At 38.6% G+C, this 20,834-nt stretch overlaps 2 protein-coding genes across 4 annotated transcripts; both read left to right on the forward strand.

The window, feature by feature from the left end:
• Window positions 1-309: 309 nt before the first annotated feature.
• On the forward strand, window positions 310-3,181 carry LOC117570634 (hexokinase type 2). Its single transcript, XM_034252406.2, has one exon. It carries the CDS (start codon window positions 744-746, stop codon window positions 2,367-2,369), a length of 1,626 nt encoding a protein of 541 aa, XP_034108297.1. The 5' UTR covers window positions 310-743; the 3' UTR covers window positions 2,370-3,181.
• Window positions 3,182-7,474: 4,293 nt separating this feature from the next.
• LOC117563966 (39S ribosomal protein L38, mitochondrial) lies at window positions 7,475-20,801 on the forward strand. Of its 3 annotated transcripts, XM_052008489.1 has the most exons (7): window positions 7,475-7,491; window positions 18,078-18,137; window positions 19,072-19,220; window positions 19,282-19,437; window positions 19,504-19,864; window positions 19,924-20,222; window positions 20,287-20,801. In XM_052008489.1, coding segments are annotated over exons 1-7 (1,314 nt in total). In that variant the 5' UTR covers window positions 7,475-7,489; the 3' UTR covers window positions 20,574-20,801. The 3 variants fall into 3 exon arrangements, with proteins under 3 accessions (XP_051864449.1, XP_051864450.1, XP_034098444.1); XM_052008490.1 differs by lacking the exon at window positions 7,475-7,491 and having other exon boundaries at window positions 18,102-18,157; XM_034242553.2 differs by lacking the exons at window positions 7,475-7,491; window positions 18,078-18,137 and having other exon boundaries at window positions 19,037-19,220.
• Window positions 20,802-20,834: the final 33 nt, after the last annotated feature.

Below are 20,834 nucleotides of genomic sequence, written 5' to 3' on the forward strand. Positions count from 1 at the left end.
GCTCTCTCTCTCTCTGTCTGTCAGTTTTGGCTGTTCGAGTGGCGCTTGCACACACACATACATATGTACGTATACAGGCTTTGCAATGTGTATGAATATGTAGAAAATTGTATCTTGAACGCAGGCCCAGCAGAAACAGTTGCCCGCTCCAATATGAATTGTCAATTTTGACCTTCAAGGTTCCTTCAAAGTACACGACGCGGCCACACAATCACACAGAGAGAGAGAGACGCACCGACGCCGACAGCAGCAGCGACGCCAACGGCGGCAGCGCGCGCTCAACGCGCTGGCAAACCAACTGGCAAAGCTTCACATGGAGAATAATTCCGTAACAACGTTTCACAGCGGTGGACGCGTGCAGCGGACAAAAACTAAAAAGCGGCCGATACAAAATACAAAATAAAGCAACACAAAAAATTATTAAGCAAAAGGCTAACAAGAAAAAAATAAAAAAAAACACAACTTGTGTGAATCGGAAGTCGAACTAAACTAAAAACGCAACACGGTAAAATCAAATAAAACAAAGAGACAATAAAAGACGCGCACAAAACTCGAAAAGCAAAAAAGCAAAAGAAAAAACGCGAACTAAACGCGCGTGTGCAAAGCCAAAAGCAAAAGTAGTAAATAAATAAGCATAAAGAGTATTGTATATATTTTTTTTCTGTTTCGGTTTCTGTGACTGTGGCAAGTACAAGTACAACTACAACTGCAGCAACTAAAACTAAAACTAAAACTGCAACGAAATGGACCAAGAGCAGCAGCAGCTGAATGGCGCGATGCGCAACGTGTCTATAAATACGAATGGACTCGCCGCCGCCACAAAGCTCAATGGCCACAGCAAAGATGAGACGGATAATGTGAGAAGAGTTCAGCAGTCAACGGTAACGGCGGCGACTGCGGCGAGTGCGGCGAATGCGGCGAATAAAACGACAAATGCAGCGGCGGCTGCGACTGCGACGGCGACAGCGACAAATGCAAATGCATTTCAAATACAAACATCGGCAAGTGCAGCGGACAAAAAGAAAATGGTGTACGAGTTATGTCAGCAGCTGTTGCTCTCCGATGAGCAAATGCAGGAGCTAACCTATCGCATATTGCACGAGCTGCGTCGCGGCCTTGCCAAGGACACACACCCCAAGGCGAATGTGAAGTGCTTTGTCACCTACGTGCAGGATCTGCCCAATGGCAATGAGCGCGGCAAGTTCCTGGCCCTCGATTTGGGCGGCACCAATTTCCGTGTGCTGCTCATCCATCTGCAGGAGAACAACGACTTCCAAATGGAGTCGCGCATCTATGCGATACCGCAGCACATTATGATCGGATCGGGAATACAGCTGTTCGATCACATTGCCGAATGCTTGTCCAATTTTATGGCCGAACACAATGTGTATGCGGAACGTTTGCCCTTGGGCTTTACCTTCTCATTCCCGCTGCGCCAATTGGGTCTGACCAAGGGATTGCTGGAGACCTGGACCAAGGGATTCGATTGTGCTGGCGTTGTCAACGAGGACGTTGTCCAGCTGCTGAAGGATGCCATCGCCCGTCGTGGCGATGTCCAGATCGATGTCTGTGCCATACTCAACGATACGACGGGCACGCTGATGAGTTGCGCCTGGAAGAATCATCACTGCAAGATCGGACTGATTGTGGGCACCGGTTCGAATGCGTGCTATGTGGAGCGTGTCGAGGATGCCGAACTCTTCGATGGCAGCGGCAACGGCAAGCCCCATGTCCTCATCAATACGGAGTGGGGCGCGTTCGGTGATAACGGAGCTCTCGATTTTGTCCGCACCGAATTCGATAAGGATATCGATAGTCACAGCATCAATCCCGGCAAGCAGACGTTCGAGAAAATGATCTCGGGCATGTATATGGGCGAACTGGTGCGCCTGGTGCTCGCCAAGATGACACAGTCCGGCATCCTCTTCAATGGCCAGGGCTCCGAGGTGCTCTTCACTCGTGGCCTCTTCTTTACCAAATACGTGAGCGAAATCGAGGCCGATGAGCCCGGCAATTTCACCAACTGTCGCCTGGTGCTCGAGGAATTGGGCCTGTCGAATGCCACCGATGGCGATTGCGCCAACGTTCGCTACATCTGCGAGTGCGTCTCGAAGCGGGCGGCGCATCTGGTGTCCGCGGGCATTGCCACGCTGATCAACAAGATGGATGAGCCGCATGTGACGGTGGGCGTCGATGGCAGTGTCTATCGTTTCCATCCCAAGTTCCACAACCTGATGGTCGAGAAGATTACGCAGCTGATCAAGCCGGGCATCACGTTCGATCTGATGTTGTCCGAGGATGGTTCGGGACGTGGAGCGGCGCTGGTGGCTGCGGTGGCCTGTCGAGAGGATGTACTCAATAGCAAGTAAACGATATCGTGGCAATATCGTTAATCGTTATCGCTATCAGAATCGGAATCAGCGTCGCAGTTGCTAACCACAATAGCAACAACAACAGCAACAACAACAACCAATCAATTGAGTTCGAAATGCAATTCGAATGCGAGAAGAAAATGAGTTAGTTTCCTTTGTGGCCGCTGCGCTGCTCGTGGCGTTCCATCATCTACCACCCACCCCCAACTACCCCCCACCCAAAAACAAAAAACTACTCCACACTCCCAGCCACAGCCGCCGCCAGGTGGCGCCAACGCAGCGCGCTTCTTATTAGTATTTAATATTAGGCAAGTTTTTAGATAAAACGATAAACAAAAAAACAAAAGCGAGGAAAATGTTAAAGAAGATGAAGAAAAACATATATATATATGTAACTTAAAATGTCTACTTTAGCAATTGTGTTTTTTTTTCACTCTCTCTCTCTTTCTCAATCTGTTTGTTTTTCTCTTTGTTTTCACTTTCTGTTTTGCCCCGTTCTTCCCCCACTTTTTCTTTCCCCCCACTCAATCTGTCATTGTTGCTCTATTCTTTAATTTCAATAAATTAAATTATTTGCATGCTTAATTTAATTGGTTAAATTTCAAGCGATTCTCGCGATAGAAACAAACAACAAAAAAGAAGAAGAAAACAACAAAAAGAAACCGAAATTGTTAATATATTATACATATACATTAAACATACATACATATATATTTTACACAGACATACAAATTACACACACTTACACATACGATATGCGAGTATGCAAATTTGTTATTAAATCTACAAAAAAAAAAAGCAAAAAAAAACCAACTTAAGAGCAAAAACAAAACAAGTTAAATGAATTTTTCGATTACGAATTGGTATTCACATAATTTAGGAGCATGAATGGAAAAAAACCGTGTAGCGCACTTTCGTGCGCCACCACCAACAACAACAACAACAACAGCAAGAAAAAAAGTGTTATACTGTGCTACAAGCATCATCATCATATCCTAAGCCCAGGACGACAAGACAACTAACTAGAGAGCAAAGAATCGCGCACATTGTTAATGAGAAACGTAAACTTAACTAAATCAGAGTAAAAAATGATGAAAAGAACGAAAAGCAAAAGCAAAAAATACTAAAATTATGAAATACTTAAAAAGAAAAAAAAAACACAAAGACAACAACACAGCAAAGATGATGAAAGTGTGTGCGTGTGTGTGTTTTTGTTGTAATTGTAAATGTTTATAGTATATATAATAATATTATATATAAATACATATATATATTGTGAAACGTTATATGATAGTATAAAAGCTTGTTAGCCACTATATTGATTATAATGTCGAGCTTTACTTTTCTTTCTCACTCACTCTCTCTCTCTCTGTGTATCTGTCTCTGTCTCTGTCTATTGTTTATTGTTTTTCTTATGCGAAACATTTTTTTTTTTTTTTTGTTACTAACGTTTAAGCAGCTAAACAATTGTTTTTATATTGTTTCGAAATGATGTATGCACATGTGAGTTATATGCCTAGTTTAGTGCTTAATTATTATGTAGTTTTAAATGTTATTCGAAGGATGAGTAACAACGGTCCCCGAGAGAGTCCTAATTATACGAGACAACCTTACATATGTTTACGAAACACACACATAAACAAATTTAAGAAAAATAAAAAAACAAAATGAAAATGAACAACAAAAAAGAATGGAAAAAACAACAAAAAAAACAACCAAAACACAAACACAGCAAATAAAATTGAAACACAATTGGATCATTTTTTCCTCCTGCTAGCTGCAAGCGTACTTCTTTTGTTCCCTTCCCTTTTCAGTATCTTTTTCAGTTCAGTAGTCCGTATGTAGTTCCTTTTGGGTTACTCCTCTTCTTTTGCTGTAGCAACTTTGTTTAGCAACTGCGCGCAGGCGACGCATTGCATGTTGAAAACAAACACTCCAAAGGAAACAAAAAAAAAATAAGAAGAAATATTGAAAGCAAAGAAAACAAAAATCAAAGTATATAATCAATTTTTTTGTCATGTATTTTTAATATAAAAACAAAAGAAACATTAAAAGAAATTAAGAAAATTTAGCAAAGCGATGACGAAGAAGTGAAGAGAATTTAATTAATCGAGCAAAAATTGTTTCTAACTTTTTTTTTTTGCGTCATGAAAATGTAAAATATACTAAGCCATGGATGGAGTACTTAACCGACTTAGTTAAACAATGCAAGACACTAAACAAATTGATAAAGATCACGGTGATCACGATGATCTCGATGATCGCAGACCCACAAAAACTGAAGCTGAACAAGTTGAACTTTATGTTAAGTCACACACACTGAATTTGACTTAAAACCAAATACCAAAAAAGAAAAAGGTAAAAATAAACATAACAGAACAATTTCAAATGATTTCGAAAATGAAAACGATTCAAAAAAAAAAAAAAACAAAAAAGAAAACACAAAAAAACCAATAAAAGCAGAAGAAACGAAACAAAAACCGATGCAACGAAAGTTATTAAATTGCAGAGGAAGGGAGGAAAAGGAAGAGGAAGAGGAGGTAGGGAATCGAGAGATATAAGTGATGTATTATATTATAAGTGAAGTGATATATTATATTATAACTGCGCACTCGTGATGTAACGATCGTGTGATGTGATCTATTCACAGAATCGAATGACGTCTCCAGACGGCAATTGAAAGCCAATGACAGGAATAGTAACGGCGACAATTAAAGCGTTTCTTTTTGTTTATTAAACTAGCATATAAAAGCAATTAAACACCCAGACACAAATCAACAGAGCAACAACAACAACAACAACTGTAACTGTAGCTTTTCAATCGACTCGTGAGTCAATTTTGTGGTCCAATTCAATTGAAAATGATTCAATTCGTATCGTTTGACGCATTCGAATTGCAGCTTACTTGCGATCACACAACAAATGCGGTAGCTGCTGATGCTTTGATGCTGCCCCGCCCATTATGGGCCGGCATTACGCCCATTACAATTTCTATATCCGCAACGCGAAAGTAGAAAAATCTATTTCAACTTTGAGGCTAATCGAAAATACAAAAATGTTCGTCTGTCAGTTCAATTTCAGTTACTACAGACAACGAATACAATACTTCATTCTGAGGCTCATAAATAGCTCAATTAAGCTTTACAATAAATATTTGACTAACCGGGTATCTTGTGGTCGATCATGATGCGATTGTGGTTTTGTTTTTTACTTGTGTTCAAATAGATTGATTTATTGTTTTTTGATTTGCGTTTTCTACAAGATAGAACAAAGAGACAAAAAGAGAGAGATAGATAGAGAGAGAGATAGATAGAGAGAGAGATAGATAGAGAGAGAGCAAGGGATCGTGCTGAGTTGGGAACTTTCGCAAGTTGTGCGAAAGTTGTTTTTAGAATTGCCAGCCACATGTAAATTCCCCCAGACAAGAAACGACACAGTTTCTGGATTTGCCACCACAACAGGCACATATATAATTCATACTACGAGTTTCTATATGTTATGCATATGGCATGCCTTATAGACGCGACTTACAAATACAGCAGTGTACAGCTCACGTTTCATTTGAATATCAAACGCAATAAGAAAATGAAAAAAATTCAAATGCAAATTTGCAATACGTCGACTTGGGGCTGAAAACTTGTGACCCGTCTCTGGGGCGAGCAGCATTTATTGTTATTCATCCAATATGATTGAGCTGACCAAACGACACCACAGCACACCAAAGCTAATACAAAACAAACGGAGAGTGCAAGTAAAAGTGAGCGTGCGCTAAGCGGCGTATACTTGATATGCATTGCAACCAAAAAGAAATGCGCAATAGCGCAATGATAAATACTCAAGTGGCTTAAGCGTACACTTAATTTTGCCAAACAAGCGAAGCTATGTAAAGTGTTCTAATAATTGAAAACGAAAACTGTTGATAAACTATACGACTTGGAGAAAACGTTACGTATACGTAATATTTTACACCAGCGCCGCAAGCTAGGGATACATTTTGTTTTTTGTTTAAATTTTACTTTTATTATTTAGAAAAACGTTATTCAAACGTATTGAGATTGAATATATAACAGTTGATTTGCGTAGACTGCGTATACTTTATATTTGTGACAACGAAGTCATTCCAGAAACGCGCAACTCGTGCGAACCAAGTGAATTATCATAAAGCTTTATCAGATATTTGCGTGTTGTTAAAAAGATGAACGAAAAGACCCCCTTAATAAACTATATACCTAATGTCAAGTAATCCACAAGAATATCCCATCTATCATATAACATAATACCATCGTACATACGTACTATATATAATCCTCAGCTGGGCCACTTGCGTCAATGGGGAAGGAGGGCGTTAGGGGGGCGTGAAAACTACAAGTAATTTATCAGAAAATACTTTGACAATTTGTTATTTTGTTGTTTTCATTTTCGTTCTTATACATATTCTTTTTAGTGTGATGATCTTGAGTTAATTTAGCGGCAATTTAGCAAATATGCTTTGTGTGTTGTTTCGCATTTGGTTTTTTTTGTTTTTGTTTGGTCTGTGGAAACCGAAAAAAAAAGACGCACAAAACGTATTATAAATAAATATCTAAATTTAAAGAGCACTATCGCTATTTTGCTCGAGCATCTTTCAGTTTTCTTTTGCTCAGCTCAGCATAAATATGAAAACAAAATACGCAATTAGCGTTGAAACGTCGCGAGAAGAGCGCGGCGAATTGAGTGTAGAAATTTTGCGATAGACGAAGGGCGACATACACGCCCACTTGTCGGAGTAAGAGGGCGTTTAGTAAACTACATAGCTAAATATTGCATATTTTTGATATTCAAATCGATCTAATGTTGATGATGTTGATGTTGATCAACCAATTTATTTGCTGCGTGATTATTCTAATTAGTTTTGCTTGTGACCGAATGTCTGGCAACGCTGCGCCAAACGACAATAACAGCTGGCAGCATGCAAATTTTTGCTATTGGCAGCCATGTCCGCTTTCGCTCTCACGTTCTTTCTCTCACTCTCCTCTCCTTGGACGGGGTCGCTCTCTTGCACTGTTTATCTTCAGTTTGACGCTGGGGTTATGCAAATGCTAAATGCAATTTCGAAAGTGTGAAAACGTAAACGAATCATGTGAGTGTCAGCTGCAGTCACAGCAAATGCAAAAACAAAGACAACGGCAACGGCAAAAGCAAAGGCAATGACAAGAACAACATCTCAAGTGATCGAATGGAAAAAAATGTGTGCAGTCAGCGCAACTGGCGCAATTTGCTTTTGTTGTCTATTTCCCAACCACGCGACGGATGCAGACAACGCAAATTGCAATCACAACAAATATCAGCAACAAGCCAAAACTAATTGCGAACTATTAGTCCGTGTGTATGTGTGTGTGTGTGTGTGTGTGTTTGATCGCAAAACTTGTTTTCGAATCTCTTTTATTTGTTTCACCTGTTGCAGCCAAACAAAAATGTCGCCGAAATAGTGAGATATCAAAAGTAGATTAAGAAGAGTGGTAGAGAGAGAGAGAGAGAGACGCAGACGCAAGGGCATTGCAAAATGCCCAGTAGTGAATTTGCATTGTGGACTAGTTTATTGTGCGGAATTGCAATTTGCCATTCACATTGCGAACCAGTTCAATATGCTGAACTGCTGTTGTAACAGACTTTACTGACATCATAATCCCCATATAAAATATATCGAGCGTATCAGCACTTAATATCGGGCTGGACTATTCAAAAATATGTGTAGTAAGTAATGCACACACATTACTAATAGGCGCGTTGTGCACCAATTGATATTATCGATAAGGAATCTTATCGCCATATTTTGCAGTAGCACTTCTATTAGCAATCAAATTAAATAGATAAAATATACATATTGAAAAGGCATTTGCTTTTTTCGATTTTTTTTTTTTTGTTTGTAATAGACTTAACTGCGCAAAAAAGATAAACTAAACAAAAACGAAATGCTTAAGTTTGGAGTGAGTGAAGAATGATCATTAGGACAAAGCAAAAATAGTTATAATCGGTGCATGACGGGCCAAAAAACAAAGCCGACAGCTAAAAAAAAAAAGGTAAGCGCTACTAATTAGAGATAAACAATCATGCGGACTGTCGGCAGCCACAATTAGGCGCGTTTCAAATTGGCCACCGGGTCGCAAGTGCTTGCCAAAAACCAACAACAAAAACGAACCAAGAAACTGATAAGCGAAGAGACTGGTAAATACCCTGCGGTCAATTCTAGAGTTGATTTAAATTAATCCACTTAACGATGGGATTATACAGATCAATTTGTCATGTGACTAATAGAGATGTGATGCGAAAGTTGGACACGTCAGACACGTGCACAGGGTATCAACGACAACATCAGTCGAACTGTGCGACAGAGATCAAAGCTACGACGCTGTTTCCTCATTGTTGTTGTTGCTGTTGTTGTTGTTTTTTGACTGATTGCCGTTATTATTTTATTACACACAACTGCAAAATAATTTGGCGTGCTTTTTTTTATTGTTGTTGTACAATTTGTTTTTTTTTAATATGGAAACATTTTTATTGTCAAATTAGATTGTGAGCTGTTTTTAATGTTCAATGGAGGTAATGCGCTGCCGCTGCCGCTGCCTCAGCTGGCGTCGCCGTTGACATCGACGTCAGCGTCCATATTGTCTTTGTAGTTCGTGCTGTGCCCCATGCAAAATTTTGCAATTAATACAAATATTGCACAAATTGTTAACGAGTTTTTTTCTCTCTGTTTCTCTCACTGTTTTTATCGCATTTTAACCACATTTCAATTATTTTCCGCAATTAACTGAGAAAAGTAAAAAGCAGACGAAAGCAAACTCGAGAAAACTAAACCGAAGTCAGAATACACTTTTCTAAACTGAATCTAATTTGTTGAAACGGGAATTTATTGAATTCATTTCGTGAAAAATTGTTTTTAATTGATCTCATATTTGGATTAAAGTATCATTTTGTTTGTGTCTTACAAAGAAATGTTTGTATTAATGTCACGTTACAGTCAGTTAATTATATTCAACTGGTATCAGATCCATAATGAGACAAGCGAAAATAAAACGAACAGACGTCAACTGATTGTGATATGAGTGCGGCACTATAAACTAGTGTTTTACGAGCACAAAATTAATTACTCTCAAATGATTTTATTGCCTTTGCAGGGGAAAACAGCTGATATTAAAATTACTGAAATATGACTCAAACAAAACTTTTTTTTTTCGTTTTCGTTCAGATCTCGCAACGGGCGATAAGAAATAATCAGCTGTCATTAAGCGAACGATGTACTAGATTAATGTTGATGAGCTATCGAGAATTTTCTCAGCACTAGACTGAAATTCACTTGACAGTTGTCAAATCTATTCATTTAATGAGTGAGCTAAGTGATAGACGACTAATTGCCAGGGAACTGTTAGAGAAGGTTATTCATCTCGCAACGGTTCAATAGCCGATAGTCGATAGTCTGTAGTCGATAGTCGATAAACTCTCAAGAGAGAGAAAGGGAAAGAAAGATATTACAATATAGCCGATAGTCGATAAACTCTCAAGACAGAGAAAGGGAAAGAAAGATGTTACAAGATCAGGGCCACAATAGATGCTGATTGTGATGAATGATGAACACGCAATGTCATTCACATTGAATCGTTTAAGAAGTCACCAATTGCTTCGCTACGAATACGAAACAATTAAAGCATCGCAAGTGGAGCAAATCTAGAGCGGAGGGAACCGCCTTGAACTACCCTCCAAGTGGTTGGTGAGTGGCGAGTGCCCAAAAAAAAAAAAAAAAAACAAATGTCTTTCAATTAATGGGCATGGCATACAATTTTATTATTATAACAGCGAGACACTTGAATCAATTGACGACGCTTGAGATGTGATGAGATGGCTGACCAGTGTTTTCCCCCCTTTAGTCAGAAATTCACATGATTTCTGTGATCTGTGTAGTTCCCCCGACAATTGTTGCAAATGAAATACGATCTTACTAGAGAAAGAGAGAGAGAAAGAGAAGAATGAGAAGAAAAACAAAACTATCTAACTGCGATTACTTGCCGCATAAATTATACACCTTTCCCAGCGATCTATTAATAAACAAAAACACAAATATATAAAGAAGAACGCAAATATCCACCATAATGGCAAACAACAAACAGCAAGAGCAACAACAATGACAGTGGCAATGACAAAGCAAGCAATAATAACAAACAACAAGCTCATTTGGCCCGATAACCACGAAAAGTGTCACTGAGACCCACATGGAATAGATCACGTTTCTGCATTTCGAATACGTATGACACGTAGTGCACCATACTTAAGGGCACATTAGTTCTGGCTTTATGCGCTAACCACAAGCCTAATGTCAAGCAAACCCAACGAAATTAATTTCTTATACCAGGAAATAGTTTATAACGCAGTAGAACTATTCCAAACATACTTTTAGGAATAAATTCCGGAAATCCTAAATTCAAATTCAAGACTAAAATTTCATATTTCAATATTTTTGAATGGCAAGATAATTATAAAGGAAAATTCTAGTGATTCGAGAATTTTTTAGCCTAAATCAAGTATTTGACCTTTATGTTGTTATATTAAGCCTCAAACAGTATTTATTTAACCCAAATAAATTCTTATCTTATACCAGGAAATAGTTTTAGTTGGACTATTCAAAACTTACTTTTAGGAATAATTTCCGGAAATCCTAAATTCAAATTCAAGATTAAAATTGTATACTAATAATATTTTTTAATTGCAAAATATTTATAAAGAAAAATTCGACGGAAAATATTCACAAAAGTAATTTTGCAATAGTTTCAAACTTACTTTTTTGAATAAATTCCAGAATTAAAGATGAAAATGTGATATTAAAATATTTTTGATTTAAATTGTATATGAATATTCAAGTGATTCCCAAGAGTTAAGTATTTTATGATTACTTTGTCATTTTAATCCTTGAACAGTTATAATTTAAGAACTCAATACTGAATATATACTTAATAAATACTTGTTAAAATCAAGATTCAAGTACTTGATTTATTTCAGTAATATTTCTTCAGTTTAGATTATTTGCAAGAAATTACAACTGTATCTTTATTATGAGATTACCTCGCAAATCAAAATCCTACTTTCAATTAATTTACAATTTTTTATTGATACTCAAGAAGTGAAATAGCGCAATATCAGCTAAACTTTGCTGTAGTTTGAAAACTGACCTAACCTTAAGGTAAACGTGAGTGAAGCTAAGCAAAATGCTGTTTTGTTTGTTTGTAGCTCTATAAAAGTCAGAGTCCAAGTCTAAGTGGAGGTCATTAAGTAGTTCAATATGCCCGGTACTCGAGAGGTACTTTTGACTCGCCCATAAACTTGCATTACTTATGTAAATGTATGAGTGGGCATGTATATATATGTATATGTGTGTGTGTGAGTGTGTGCTGTGTCAATGAGGGGTTATCATTGTTTATAGACTGTTCCGTCCATTCATTCAGCGAAATTGTTTTGGGTTTGTCATTTCGCAACTATTTATATTGTTATTATTTATTATTATTTGTTATTGTTATTGTCTACGAATGCAATCGCATTGCACTCATTTAAAGCGGTTCAAAGAGCAGCGTACAAATGGACAGACAGTCAGACGGATGGACGGACGGACAGACAGACGGACAGGCTAGATTGAGATAATGCGTCGACTCTGCTGAATGCTGTAATTGCTTTCAATTTCAAGTTCAGATTGAGAGCGAGAGCGATGTCAATGTGTGTGTTTGTGTGCTGACTTGCATTACGCAATTACTGTGCTGAGTAATAGCCATCAACTATAAATAAATGGCAACAACTTAATCAGACATTTCTACATTAACACTTACTCGGTAAGTAGTGCAAACAGACAAAGGGAAATGCATACAGCAAACACACAAGAAATGAAAATGGGCCATGTCAGGGAATACCCGACGCAATCTATCATCAAGATAAGGCAGGAAAAATCGCGAGGGGTCGCTTAATTGGATAATTGCCAAGTAAGCAGCATACAAGTGTATCACTGATTTTGGAATATGTACGCATCATTATTTTGAAGATACAGCGAGAAGCTGTGCAATATGGTAAGCTAAATACTTTTGAGGTATATTGATAGGATGACGTCCTCTTAATGACTTCCATATTGAATCGGTGCTGAACATCAAATACATTTCCCATAGAATACATTTGTTTTCAATTAAAAATGCGTATATAAAATAATATTAAAAATATTAAATTATTAGCTATAAATAGTATTCGTTTTCAAAACAATTGCCGATCAGCTTTATTAGACCTGCAAATTCTTGTATTATGAATTTGACATTTTAATCTATTCTTGCAATCCAATACAGTTGTTATCGATAGACGATAGTATCGTCTTACTATCTCATAGGTCGACGTCCTCTAAATGACTTCCATATTCAATCGATGCTGGAAATCGAATACATTTCCTATAGAATACATTTGTTTTCAATTAAAATAATCTTCGAAATATTTAATTATTAACTATAAATAGTATTCGTTTTCAAAACAATTGCCGATCAGCTTTCTTGTATTATCAATTTGGTATTTTAATCTATTCTTGCAATCCAATACAGTTGTTATCGATATACGATAGTATCGTCTTACTATCCCATAGGTCGACGTCCTCTAAATGACTTCCATATTCAATCGATGCTGGAAATCGAATACATTTGTTATTGACAGACGATAGTGTATTGTGTATTTATTTATTTAAGGGGTATGGTTACGTCTCGTTGACTCTTCGGGAATGCAATTGTCAATTGCTTCGAGTGATGAAAAACTGCGCAATATGTGAGCACTTGTAGTCGGTAGCATGGCGAGGCAAAGTTCATGATCATGACGCGACGCAACCGCATCAAACTGGTGCTGATGATGGCCACACACATACACACACACACACACAGACTGCAGCATGAGAGCTTTCTTTCTAAGTTCTAGTGGTTAAAAGACAAGACTTGCTGCTCTTGTTATGTTGAGTATACGCAGTGTTGTCTCCAAAAAAGTAAAAAACCACAAGTTTATACACAATCTCAGTCGCATGCTCGCAGCGTCAAACATTCGAAATTTATACACACACATAAATAATCGGGAACACGCTGCATAAACAGATGGGAAAGCGCAATCGAGTGTTTATGATTTCGTGAATACTCGTAATAAACACATTTATGGAGCGTCAAATAAACAATGTGATCAAGGAATGCCATACGATACACATATTTCGATTAATTCATAGCTGGTGGTACTCATTGGGTGGCTTTCGAGTGCGAATGCGAATGCTCGGTGTGTAATTAAAAATATTTGCCGCGTTTGCGTGATATGCGAATATCATCAGAATGTCAACAGAGTCGAGCCCAAACTACGAATACACTTGAGTTGAGCGAGTTTCTCGGTGAGTCACAAAGCTACATAGCACATAGCGTCAAGATAACCCGATTAAAGATTACAGACAAGTGGCGCTTGACAAGGAGCGAGTGTAAGACAAATGTTTGGTTGCCATATTTCATAATAAATGTAAGATCGATTTGATAGGAAGTAGAAGAGTATTAGATGTGGTTTCTTTAAACGATTGTTAACAGATAATAACGAGTAACGACTATTAAGCGGCGAGAAACGAGCAATTGACAAGTGATGTACAACGATCTCCACTTAGAGATTGCAAAATGTTATGGAAGAGTATTAGATGTAGTTGCTTCAAACGAATGTGGACAGATAATGACGAGTAACGAGCACCTGACGAGTGATGAACAAGGATCTCGCCTGAGAGATTACGTAGTGTTATGGAAGAATATTATAGGCAGTTCTTCCAACGATTGTTAACAGATAATAACGAGTAACGAGTATTAAATGGCGAGTAACGAGCAACTGAAGAGTGATGAACAAGGATCTCGTCTGAGAGATTACGTAGTGTTATAGTATAGAAGAATATTAGATGTAGTTGCCTCTAACGATTGTTGACAAATAATGACGAGTAACGAGCAGCTAACGAGTGATGAACCACGATCTCCCCTGAGAGATTACGTAATGGTATGGAAGAGTATTACATGTAGTATTAACGAGTATATAACGAGTATTAAATGGCGAGTAACGAGCAACTGACGAGTGATGAACAACGATCTCCTCTTAGAGATTACAAAATGCTATGGAAGAGAATTAGATGTAGTTGCTTCAAACGAATGTGGACAGATAATGACGAGTAACGAGCACCTGACGAGTGATGAACAAGGATCTCGCCTGAGAGATTACGTAGTGTTATAGTATAGAAGAGTATTAGATGTAGTTGCCTCTAACGATTGTTGACAAATAATGTCGAGTAACGAGCAGCTAACGAGTGATGAACCACGATCTCCCCTGAGAGATTACGTAATGTTATGGAAGAGTATTACATATAGTTCCTTCTAACGATTGTTCACAGATAATAACGAGTAACGAGTATTAAATGGCGAGTAACGAGCAGCTAACGAGTGATCAACCACGATCTCCCCTGAGAGATTACGTATACGTCTAATGAAACGCTTGCAGCGAGGTCAATGAAAGTAAATGCAATTTGATTCGTATTCGTATTTGTATTTGATGCAATCGCCAGGCAATTGCCCCTGCCATAAACCAAATATGTAGTATAAAAGCATATAAAAACCGAAAGTAAAAGTGCAAAGTGTCGTACGTTCGACTGCGATGTACAGCAATTGATAAGGACGGTTAGGGATCTGTGAGTTGTTTTTTCTTTTTTTTGTTTTTGTTTTTGGGGTGATGCCAGGCAAATTAATTCATGTTTTCCATTCACACTGATAATGGCGATAATCTCCGGTTGATGTGCGTACTTAGCGCCCTCTCAATGGGGCACAAAACAATTACGTATGTATAGTATACTCGTACGAATGCAAATAGTAATAGGAAATACTACTCATACATCTATAGATCTATATCGTATATTGCGAGAAATGGGCATATACTCGTACTATATGTACGAGAAGGAGAGAGGTATGTGTACTATATGTAGTATTTATAGACCACTTGACGATCGATATATATGCGGGTACGTAATCGCAACAGTTGAACAGTTGACTGATTGCCCAAATTGGCATATGTTCAAGTGTCCCGGACGCGTTCGCTTATCACTTATCAGCAAATAGTACCACCTCCAACTACTGCCATTAAGTGGATTCGATTGGCGGGGGGTTCGAGCGGAGGTGGGGGCGGGGATGGGCGATGGGTAAATTGCACACAAATCAAGCACTTTGCTGCTTCAATTGAACTTCTAGCGAATTCCATCATATCATTAATACTGCAAAAAAAAAAGTAACAAAAACAAACACTCTGCCAAATGATGTTCAAGAGCAATTAAGGATTTTCCCATACCCACAACTAGGAGGCTTCACTGTATTTCGCAATTACGAACGTAAGACATACCTGAGGATGCGCAATCAATATCTACTTGCCCTGCCCCGCCCCGCCCCGCCCCGTCTCCCATCTCACTTTTGTCTAGCTCAGCTGTCAGTGTGGAATACGAACTTAGCCCAGTTTCTACAGCAACAGGAGCGAGGGCAACCTCGAACCAGTTGAGAGGGATGACTGAACATTAACAGAAGCAGTAGCAGTAGCAGCAGCAGCAGCTTACCGGCTAGAACTGGTTCCGCATTTCAGTGCGTGCGCAGTGGAAAATTTTTCCAAAAAAAGAAAAAAGAAAGCGGAATGTCAAAAGAAATGCCTTTTGGGGACCAGGCAACGCATATCTACAGTGGGCGACAAAAGTCTATGAACATGTTCAGATTAGCTAAGCTAAGCAATCCATAATATACGACTTCTCTAAAAGAATTCTCAAATCTTCGAGAAATGGAATGAGTCCAGCTTTCAAATAAAAGTTTTGACTGGAAAGAAAATAACTAAATAATTGTATTCTATTTTTTCATCTAAAATTTCTTAGCAATAGTATTATCCACAAAATGGCAACAGATTTGAATGTCAACATATTTCATACAAAATATCACATAACTAAAATGAATACATATATTGTTAAAATTCACGTAGTTTTAAAACAATATAGTAATAACTTTTTATTAGCACTAGTTGCGCAAAATTCGGCCTCAGGTAATTAAAACAAATGTAATTTTTTACGGCTACTCCCAAATTAATAACTTTACACACCTCCTAGATTTACAATATATAATTTAAAATGTATAAATACAAAATAATACAAATTGCTCAGCTTTTTTAATATTATATTTCATTGAATAAATCGACTAAAATAATTTTTGAATGTCGAATGTCCTTTGTTGACTTACAAGCATAGAATTTCATCAGCCACTGTACTAATGTATGCTACCAAAAAACAAAATCGAAAAGCCAACGACAACAAAAGCAACAAGAACAACACTTACGATTACAACTACAAATACAAGTACAATGACAATTACGAGAGACAGATTGACAGTTACACAGGCTAGTCGACTGATAAAAAGCCGCAGGGCATTTAACGTTGGCGTTCGTACCGTTAATAACTGTGCAATTGATACCCATAAGTGCAGTAGCAGCAAACGGCAAATGAAAAACAAAAAGAAAAAAAAGATAGAAAATGAAGGTGATGAATTATTGAGTGGCCTGTGTGTAACCTTCTCGCACAAAAGACAGGACGGCAAGGGCAAAGGCAAATGCCAGAGAGAGTAAGAGAGTGCGAGCGCGAGGAGATGTGAGAGCCAATGACATCGAGGAGAGAGCAAAAGCATGGCGTGGGTGTGTATGTGTGTGTGGGCGGCTTAGCAATGTGGCGTGGGCAGAGCGCAAATGTCAAACTCTCCGCCGCGCGTGTTTCTCCTAAAAGGAACGAAATTGGGTGGCTCAATGACGTGTGCATTGACCGTTGGATGTTGTACGATTGTGTAATCACTTTCCTCTAGTTGTAATAGCAACACTTATGTTGTGTATACACATATAGTACATACCAATACATGTGCATGTATCGTAGCGAACTTAACCAACACTAGACGAGTAGGTGTGTGTGTGTGGAAGAATATATTTATAGCGAAAAAATGTTCGCTTTTGATTTTTTACATTCACTCCTGACGCGCCTTTGTTCGGCCTAAGCAATGTCTGATTGCCCTTGAGTTTGTCCTTTTCGAGCGCCGACGCAACAACAGCGGCGACTGCGACAGCAGCAGCAAAAGCCGCAGCAGCAGAGCCAGAAAACAGCAACTGTTATACAAGGCGCGTGTAAACTGGTTTGTATAACAGCAACGCCACCGCCTACTACTCGCACAATAAATATGTAAGTATGCGAACATGTGTGTGTGTGTATGTGTAGGAGGCTCGTCACCGGCACTCGCAACCAACGCTCTCAATTGCGTTGCGTATTTCCCATGCCTGTTGTCCCCCGCACCGTTATTCAAAAGAGTGTAATAAACCGAAATGTGTGTATAGATGTAATTTGTATGTTGTACAATGGCACACGCATATTTACCCTTACTTTAATCGATCAACGTGACAACATGCATACACTCTGACTATGTGCTGTTAGTGCAGGATCATTAGACAATTAAATATATTTGTAGTATTACGTGGATTGTGTTTTTAAGTCAAATCTAGATTTGTATTGGGCTAATTAGTTCACTTTGGTTTGTTACCTTACTCTGTTTTAGATTTACTTTTCCGGTCAGCAGAGACTTTTACTTTATGATTATTATTTTATTTCAGGTGTCCAAAAGGAGACAATAATTTTCGGTATAAATTGTTATGGAGGGGTCAATTTCAAAGGTTAATATCAAAAACAATATGTATGTATATTTGCCCCTTAAGATTTACTTCTACAAAAATTGTGCTATCTTCTCGATTTGTCTTCCGTTATATTCTATATCATATTGTTTTTTTTTTATTGATTTAAGTATTATAAAATCTTTATGCAATGTACATAAAAAATAAATATACAAATTCAATAAAAAGCTTGCCATAGCATTTTATTAATAAAATCCACAGGAGTAAATTCTTTCAAGCTGCGTAGAGGCGCCATCTATGGTTTGTTGTTGCAATGACAATTTACCTTGACGAAGCCTCAAAGTATGCTACAAACATTATTTTCCTGCACATGTGTTATTATTTGAAAATTAGAAAATCCTTACATTGATATCTATCGGTTTGGAAAAAACACCCAAATCGCACTTAAAATGTCAAAGTTACGGCGAAAAATTTGTATTTGGGCCATTTTTACATGAGAGAAATATTTTATGATTTTTCTGTTGGATTTCCATTAATGATAATCGAAAGTTTAGGCATACGTAAATGCAAAAATAAAAGTTAATTCAAAATCCATTCAGGTCCAGATTTCTAGCTACAATACGCAACTTTATTTAAATTCAATCAAGTTGCGCAACGAACGTTAATTTGAATGTATGGAAATGTTGCCGGACCGCAAAAAAAAGACCACACCAATGTTAAATAAAATAGACTTGTTAAGAAAAACTTAAGCTCATAAAAAAAACAATTTATTTAATAATACATAATATTCAATAGCCAGAAAGAATAATTTAGTTTTAATAATTTAACAACACACAAAAATATCGATTACATACAAAACTCGATTCTTAAATTGATAAAAACATCGATGTATCGATACGGCACTATCGATGTTTCACCATCTCTAACTCTGAAGGCTGAAGTAAACCGCCTGCTTATAAAACACAATGTCTTTTAGTAATTTATTAATGAAAACGGGCGCAAATGGCGGTTTGCGTGGTCCACAAACCGCAGCGCTTGCACTGCTCAATGTTGGTGTTCGCCACGGTCACACGATGCGTGGTAAGCCGCCCGGTGTGGCACGCAGTCTGGAACAGCGATTGAGGGGTAAGTGTTGCTGTATGTTGATGTAACCACCCGGTCAAATCACTAACGTACTGAATTCCAGACGAGAACGTCACAGATCCCGAGGTGGTAGCCCGCATCAATATTGGTTTTCCACAGCTGAAGCCATCGCGTTCAGCTCAACTGAAAGAACGCCTCGAACACCTGAAGGCACAGCGTAGCAGCAAGGAACTGGAGCAGCTGGCACGCAGCAACAAGCGTGAGTAGCAAGATGGAGTAGTGTTTATTGGTTTAATAATTAAATGCATTTGCATTCTTCACACAGTGGTCATCGACTTGGAGAAGGTTCAGCAGGCGTATGTGAAAACTACCGGGCAACATGATCTACGGCTGCTAGCGGATCATTATGGCATCTTCGAGCATCTGTTTGGCAGCGCCTTCTTTGTGCCACGCGTGCCGCTGACCATACGCTATGAGCTCGATGCAAACAACCTTAGTCCCGTCTACAATGGCAATGTAATCAAGCCCTCGGAGGCACTCAAAGCGCCATTAGTTGACTTCGATGGCCAGCTGGATCCTATAACAGGCAAGACATCGACACAGGGCGACAGTTACTGGACGCTGTTACTTACAAATCCCGATGCTCATTATACCAACGGCGAGGCCGAGTGTCTGCATTGGTTCATGTAAGAGAACTCCGAATCCGAAAGTCACTCTCAATTATTGCATTACCTTTTGTGGACAGCTCCAATATACCAAATGGCAAACTTAACGAGGGCGAAGTCTTGGCTGACTATTTGCCACCATTCCCTCCCAAGGGCGTAGGCTATCAGCGTCTCGTCTTTGTGCTTTATAAACAAACAGCTCGCTTGGACTTGAGCGCACACAAACTGGATGCCAAGGATCATGTGAATCTGGAGAAGCGCAGCTTTAGCACGCTGCAATTCTATCGTCAGCATCAGGATGAGCTGACTCCAGCGGGACTTGCCTTCTACCAGTCGAACTGGGATGAATCCGTGACGTCTTTATACCACAATGTACTGCGTAAGTTCAGGCTAATTAATTGCAATCGCATTTTCATTAATCTTCTTCGTATTGCTGCTTGTAGAGCTGAAGGAGCCGGTGTTTGAGTACGATTTCCCCAAAGCATATTTGGCAGATCAAAAGTTTTTCCCACTGAAACAGGCCTTCAATCTGTACATGGACAAGCATCGCGACCCCAAGCAACTGAACAAGGAGTATCTGCAGCGCAAGCTGGCGCAAACGCATCCCTTCGATGGTCCGGAGCCGGCGCTGCGTTTCCCCAATGCGCATCCCATACGCGATGTTCCCTCGTGGCTGCGCACCGAGATACGCAAACGTCGACTGGGCATTGGACGTGTGCAGGACTATTAAATAGTCGTGATTGTTTAGTTTTGGTTTTTGTTTTGTATTTTTGGTTAACAAGTTTTGCTGTTGCTGCTGCGCGCATTCGTTTTACATGAATTGAATTTGATTGCAAAATGAAAGTAGACGCATTGCGCCTGCTTTTTGGTTGTAACATATTGTGTTAAGTAAGACTCGTGCACATGCAATTACAAAATACAAAAACAGATAGTTTAAATAAATACGTTTTAACATAAACATTACCATAGTACATAGTACAAATTGTATTGG

The sequence above is a fragment of the Drosophila albomicans genome, chromosome X (assembly GCF_009650485.2).
Source record: "Drosophila albomicans strain 15112-1751.03 chromosome X, ASM965048v2, whole genome shotgun sequence".
Taxonomy (NCBI): Eukaryota; Metazoa; Arthropoda; class Insecta; order Diptera; family Drosophilidae; genus Drosophila; species Drosophila albomicans.

Bases quoted from the DNA above. Each gene is read 5' to 3' on its own strand.
- LOC117563966 (XM_052008489.1), top strand. The intron at 19,221-19,281 runs GTAAGTGTTGCT...ACTGAATTCCAG, and splicing joins TCTGGAACAGCGATTGAGGG to ACGAGAACGTCACAGATCCC. The intron at 20,223-20,286 runs GTAAGTTCAGGC...TGCTGCTTGTAG, and splicing joins TTTATACCACAATGTACTGC to AGCTGAAGGAGCCGGTGTTT.
- LOC117570634 (XM_034252406.2), top strand. From the start codon at position 744: ATGGACCAAGAGCAGCAGCAGCTGAATGGCGCGATGCGCAACGTGTCT.